The sequence below is a fragment of the Castanea sativa genome, chromosome 10 (assembly GCF_040712315.1).
Source record: "Castanea sativa cultivar Marrone di Chiusa Pesio chromosome 10, ASM4071231v1".
NCBI lineage: Eukaryota > Viridiplantae > Streptophyta > Magnoliopsida > Fagales > Fagaceae > Castanea > Castanea sativa.
Window position 1 is genome coordinate 17,826,456 of NC_134022.1, and position 6,903 is coordinate 17,833,358.

General features: G+C 36.4%; 1 protein-coding gene across 1 annotated transcript; it reads right to left on the reverse strand.

Moving 5' to 3' along the window:
* Nucleotides 1-2,271: 2,271 nt before the first annotated feature.
* LOC142612141 (uncharacterized) lies at nucleotides 2,272-6,469 on the reverse strand. Its single transcript, XM_075784261.1, has 11 exons — nucleotides 6,322-6,469; nucleotides 6,094-6,278; nucleotides 4,878-5,016; nucleotides 4,676-4,793; nucleotides 4,493-4,594; nucleotides 4,315-4,385; nucleotides 4,068-4,148; nucleotides 3,775-3,878; nucleotides 3,553-3,651; nucleotides 3,322-3,441; nucleotides 2,272-2,485 (listed from the first exon to the last, which is right to left on the reverse strand). The coding sequence occupies exons 1-11, from the start codon at nucleotides 6,467-6,469 to the stop codon at nucleotides 2,375-2,377; spliced, it is 1,278 nt and encodes a 425-aa protein (XP_075640376.1). The 3' UTR covers nucleotides 2,272-2,374.
* Nucleotides 6,470-6,903: the final 434 nt, after the last annotated feature.

Sequence of the window (6,903 nt, forward strand, 5' to 3'; positions counted from 1 at the left end):
TAAAAATTGTGAATATAAAAATACATTATTGCTCAAATACTATATTAGTTGAGTTAATTAAAACACCAATTGCAACTATTTCTAACGTATAAAAATTGTGAATATAAAAATCTGGACTTGCTCACTCCATATGGCAGATTATCCCATGCGACATTATAGTCCTATTTGGTATGTCAAAAAATAACACTTACAAGAGCATTTTGTTGAAATTTTAGACTACTTTTGAATTTTATGTGCATGAAGACAATCTCTGAAACTTAAATTCAGATGTGTAAACATCAGCAGTTTTACATGGTTAAAATAATCTCAGTAGGGGGCACAAAAACGCCTCATGCAAACAAAGCACGTTGGTCACACAATCTTAAACAAAACACTTAACCATTATCTCTACTTACTGGTCACAGCAGTGTTGACCCAAAGGTTAAATGGACAGCACGTTGGTCTTGAATGGAGAACTGACACTGAGACTCAAAGACTTGCAGATGGTGACCTAACTACTAGTACCTCCAGTTTCTTACACAGTAATTGTGCTATGACTTGAGTTGGAAATATAGGTGAGTAGAGTTGGAAAGATGGTCACAATTGGACAGCTTCTTGCAGAATTTAGAAAGATAGCCGAGAGTAATATGCTTACTCAAAATAGAAAGATGAAAGCTGACGGGGAGGGTATTGTGAAGGCGTACTCGAGTTCCATAGACTCGAGTACCATTAATTATCCATTGTAGTAGTTACTCCTGCCAGGGAAGTCGGTGAAAGTAATAAGTATGTGAAGGGATACTCGAGTTCCACAAACTCGAGTACCATTAATTATCCATTCATTATATTAGTTGTAGTGGTTGCTGCTGCCAGGGAAGTCGGTGTAAGTAATAAGTATGGCACGTACTACTCGAGTTTAACGAACTCGAGTACAGTGTAATAGTACCCGAGTTCTCTAAACTAGAGTATAGCACGGGTACGGCGTCTAAGAGGTGTGTTTGACACAGTGTGGTACTCGAGTTTAGGGAAGTCGAGTACTGTGTCACAGTACTGGGTCCTTTAAATGCATTGCATGACATGCCAACCCCAATGGTGTACAACTACACCGTTGTACTCGAGTTTATGAGGAGCGAGTACTGTGCTATAGTACCCGAGGTCAAAAAACTCGAGTATGGATCGAGTATGCCTCATTATATGTGTACAAACATACAGCTTAGTACTCGATTTCTTTAGGCTCGAGTACTTTTTAACAGTACCCGATTTTATTAAACTCGAGTACAGAGCTGTATGATTGTATCCATTTCATACCCGAACCATTCGAGTTTTATTCTAACTCGGAACTCGGGTTTTTTTAGTTTTTTTTTTTTTTTTTTTATAGTTCTCTCTCAAGGGAATAATATAAATGAATATCACGTTGAAAAAATATATGTATCACAGAGATCACTTATTAAATGAATTGGTAACTCTTTCTAAACTACTTATCTGGTACCACTTTAAACTGTATCTTACTAACTTTGTAGCAGTTTGCAGATTTCTACCAAGCTTGTATGCATTGTACCAAAAAAATAAACCCTCAAAAACGCGCTCAACCTCCTATGCACTGCACTTTATGTAATGTGATTGGTTACCTCCAATCCATGCTCATTATATTTTGAAGTTACACGATTAGATCTTGAATGTCAAATTCATACAGTGGTAAAAATCAAATGTAAGGATTGAAATTAAAAAACGTCAAAGGGTCTAGATCAAAAACACTTTAGAATCTTAACCCTTGGACCAATTTTTTTCTTTTTAATCTTTTTAACTCTTTTTTTTTTAACCTTCATCTCTCACATTTTTTTAATGTTTTAACTTCTATATTTTAAACCTTTGTCTCTCACATTAAAGGAGGTATTGTACGGTGCGGTGCAATAGCTAACAAATCTAAATCCTAATGCATCAATGGGTCTTTACTTCGGTTTACTTCCTCGTAGGCCTGCACAATCGCATCACATGTGGTTTTTCCTTCCATTACAAGGAGGGGGAAAAAAAATTAAGGGTGGCTATTCCGTTACCATGCTGATATTTACAAGTAGTCACTAATTAATACACACAACTCATCACATTGTTACCACACTGATATTTACAAGCAGTCAGTAGTTTATGTACATCTCTATCTCTACCTCATCTCATTGATGCCATAAGCATGACACCCCACAGTACAAAATGATGGAAGCTGACGTTAAACACAAATGACGTTAATAACCAGAGGTTCTCTCATCACATCCTCCATGAGGATCTCTCAGATTGAGTACAACTACCATGGGTAGCCGTAAGGACGATAGACCCCCAGATGGGAGTGAAGTATCAATGCTTGAATAACCAGAGGATCTCTCATCACATCCTCCATTTGCTGAATTCATGATTTGGAGCTTGTTGATATACTTGAGGAAACAACTGGACCGTTTCCCATGGCTCTTGAAAGATCCATATTCAAGTCACACACTTTCTTGACCTTCTTCTCTTGGACCTGCCCGACATTAAAGCAACAGCAACAGAAAACACCATTGGTCTTAGAAAGTTCCACTTCATTATTCAAATAGACTGTTAATATTTTCAGGACTATTATTGCTCACTAGGTTGTTATAATAGTCGGTGCAAATCTTATTCTTACCACACTACATCTGTGTGTGTTGAAACAAGGAGGGGAGGGAGGAACAGCATTCAAAAAGGCTAATTAATGAGCTGTGTCCTACAAGATATCAAGAGATTAAAAACTAGACAGTTAAATGGTCCATTATTAAAGGTAGCTTTGTCCTTGTTATTTACAGAGTAGGGAGTTTTCACTGGTCCCTTTTCTTTTATTTGACAATGAGTTTGGCCCCAAGGGAAGGGGAAGGGTAGATTCCAACAATCCAACAAGTGACCTACTTTCAGATTTTCTTAGGAAGCCTATGAAAATGTTACTCTCCAGAAGGCAGTCTTTCTGATCAACCAGATAAAAATTACAAAAAGTCCTTTTACATCAATTTTTCTATCTCAATGCATTGAATTCTATTTTCTGAGACTCAATGCAATAAAAATTTCTGATCATCTCCATCAATAATACCATGCACATTTTCTAGCCAATATATCCAAAACTAATGCCTGCATATTATATATGTTCTCATAAATAACTAGTTGAGACAGGTCTTCTTATGCTTCTTAATGGACCCTCATAGCAGTAACCATAACATCATAACCATCACAAAATTTCTTGTCAAATGTTTCATTCACTCTTAACTGTTAACCACCTTCTCAGCTACTCTAGATTATCCAATATGTATATTTATGATATCAAGAGCAAAAATTCGAAGGTGCCTTCACCTTCCAAAATTTGATTGTTTTATCATTGGTGGATAGAAGAAACAAGGCACCATTAGCTGCCTGGCACCATCTAATCTTGTTGATTTTCTCCTCAATTTCCAAGCTCTTAAGATAGTCAAACTAAATTCAAAAAGAAAACCAAAGATTGCAAAAAATTATTAAAATCCATATTGCAGAAAAAGGGACATAAATAAACAATAATCATATGTGACCATGTAAAAGTAAAAATACCTCAGGTTCATGGCTCTGGAACTCAGTTTTATAGCGGAACTCAGGATGTCTCCCATTTGAATAATCCATCCTCTCTAGTTCTCGCTGATGTCCACCATGCTACATATTATATGCTCATATTACAGACTATATTAAGAAATGGTAACAACTAAAAAAAATTATGGAAAAATACACTAAAAAAAGCATTTACAAAATAAACAAGTTAGCAATTCACAGACTTACATCCCTTGTATCAGTTCTTTCAAATAAAACCACCCGACCCCCACGATCTCCTGTGGCTAAGTGGTCCCCAGTTCTATCAAATTCAATAGCAGAAATGATATCAACTGCAAACATAACAATCATCATGTAAGCAGGTTAATTCTGATCAAGCTCAATAACTTAGGAGTCTTTTTCTTTTCTTTTTTGTTCTCTCTCTTTAAAATGTTAGTGCATAATCTTACGATCCATCAGCAATGGGCAGCACATTTGGTGGAATTATAAGCCTGCACATCTATCACCACATTCTAACATACCTTCTGGATTACACGACAACCATACATCTGCAAACTTAAAGACAACATCATTCCTGCAAGTTGATCTGCAAGTTCCTTTCTCTGCTCAAGACTTCCATGTTCAAAAATCTATAAAATACCAACATGACTTAATAATCAAGCCAGCCATTCAGAAAGTTCACGTCAAGCAAAAACATACACAATTATAGAAATCTACAATTTGATGCACATGAATTTGGAAAGCATACCTTTTCGATAACGTAATTACCAAAAACATCTGTCATTAATTTTGAAGCATGTGGAAGAACTTCTTTGAAAACAGATGCCTTGTCTTCACCACTGCAATATTCCACTGCCACTGCCAAAATGAACAATTTTGCAATCTCGAATGGATCTGGTAACAATAAACAACCCAAAATCTCCCATTACAAACAGTTGATGAATACCTGCCAGTGTAGCTCTCATTCACCCTAGGAAAATCTACAGCAGATGCTGATAATTTCTTCAGTGAAGCTAGACCAGTTTTCATGTTGAATCTCATCTCATACCTGAATAGAATAGTAACTATCAGAACAGCCTATGTGTACATAGAGCTTTGCCTAATCAAAAAATGGGTGAAGGTGTCCTACAGCTCATTTGTGAAGTTTTCAATCTTTTCTTTGACAACCCCATTGACCATGTCCAGATCTGGATTCTGAAGTCGACAAGTGATCAGAACAACTTCGTCCTCCTCCTCCCAAGCATTAGCTAATGAAGGAAGTCATCAAAAAGGTTAGTATGGAAACGTGAAAACAAAAAAAATATTAACATTAGCTTAATCATGAACCACACCATTATGGAATATGAAGCAATTTGGAAGCTCAAACCATCTGATTTGCAGCTCATCCTTTGCATACCGAGGAAGTACACCAAAGCGAGCATTTTTTGTTGCATCAAATGTGAATATCAGCTTGTTCCCTTTCACCATTTCCTGAAATCAAATGTAAACAATTATTACAACTTCCAATATGATGCTCAACAATGCCATCAGAAAATTTCCTGTATAGATCACTTTAGCAACTTTCACCTTGCACCCAACCCACCCCCTAAAGAGAGAACCAGTGAAGATTATAAGATTTCGTCTTGGGATCAACTGTGCATGCTGAGGAGTTGTTCCAGAATTATGGAATGTTTGAAAGAAACTATAAAAGTTCAAATTCCAAGTACCACTCCTGAGACATAGAATGATCTGAACATCTATTTCCATTAAAATTCTTTACTCAAGAAGGATATATAAATTTCACATACTGATGCTCATGACATCTACAGATATTAAGATAAATCAATGTCAAAATCCTGATGCAAGACCTTTTGAAGCCCATTTTAGTTAAGGCACTTCAATTTTAGATTTTACATTATGTAGTTCAGCAGTACCAAGTTTGTGCCTGAATTTTGAGAAACTTCAAAGACAATAGAATTACTTCAAAAGTACCAAAGAGTGGGAAAGACAAGCAAGCTTCTTTTTTTATTCTTTACAATAATCAAGATACCCTAATGGGATGATGCTGACAGCCGTACCATACTTCTGTGTCAAAATACACTCCATGAGCATCGTATAAGCAAATGATTTCAAGCTTATTGAGAGGTAAAAAGACTAAGACTAAGATGGATGACCCTAATGGATGATGCAGCCAGCTGAACCATACCTGTATTTTAAAAAACACTCCACGAACATTGTCAAAGCAAATGGTTTCAAGCTTACTTATGTTTAAATTTTTATGTTGCAGGCCACATTAAAGTGTGGGTACAGCTCTCTCTTATAATCAATATGTCAAATATAGCTGGTTACACATTAGCGAGTGAAAGGGTGAACTAAATGATAAATTTAACTTTCACCCCCCCCCCCCCCCCCCCCCACGTGCAGTCTCTTTGGGCAGGGCTCCTCCTTTAGCCTAGGGTTGTTCAGAGAGGCTTTTTATCACTATGCATGCCAACTTTATTTATTTAATATCTTGGTATTTTGTGCCAGGCTAAAATTTGTCACAGGAACAACTTACAAGTAACATACCTTTGGTCTGAAATACAATGGAAGATCCATGAAAATCACATAGTTCTCAGTAATGGCAAAGTCATGCATCATGATGGGGTCTGATATTGTTATTGGTACTGGGTCATGCATGAAACCATCTTTGGAAATTACTCTGTAGGTGATATATGGTGGTGTATGTGAATAGCCAAATGTAAACATTTTGCCTGCATGGAAGGTTCTGTAAGTTAAAAGGACTTCTTCCATTACCATGGTCACTAAATTGCTTCAACAGTAATCCCAACTGCTCTGCCGCCATATTTTTCGATGCAGATCCAAAAGTCGCAGCATCATGACTCGAGTGCCACTTTCTATCTCCACTGCTTTCCACCATTCTCACAGGGCTCTCAGTTGTCATTTTGCTTTTTTGATTAAATATTGAGTTCACAGTTTACTTTGCACCGTCGTAGAGCAAACTCAATCCAATGCTCCATGTAACAATTTACAGTGTCTGGCTCTGGCCATATTTTAGCAAATTGACAATGAAAACGAAAGTCAATTTGGTAACAAACTCACAAATTCTGAGAGGAAAAATAGCTACAAATAAGGGTGCAAAAATAACAGATGATGATTGTGTCAGCAAGAAAAATAATAACAGCAAAATCCTTAAATTTAAATCAATCATTGGCATTTGATTAATAAATTTTAGTATGGATTAATAAATTTTATAATCTTTAATGGTGGCATTTGAGTTAGGAAATAGAAGATTCAAGCAGAAAATAATATGTACAATATTCAAGGTTGGATTCTAAGACCTTTGACTTGTCTCACCCTTTGGTTCCACCAATGCGA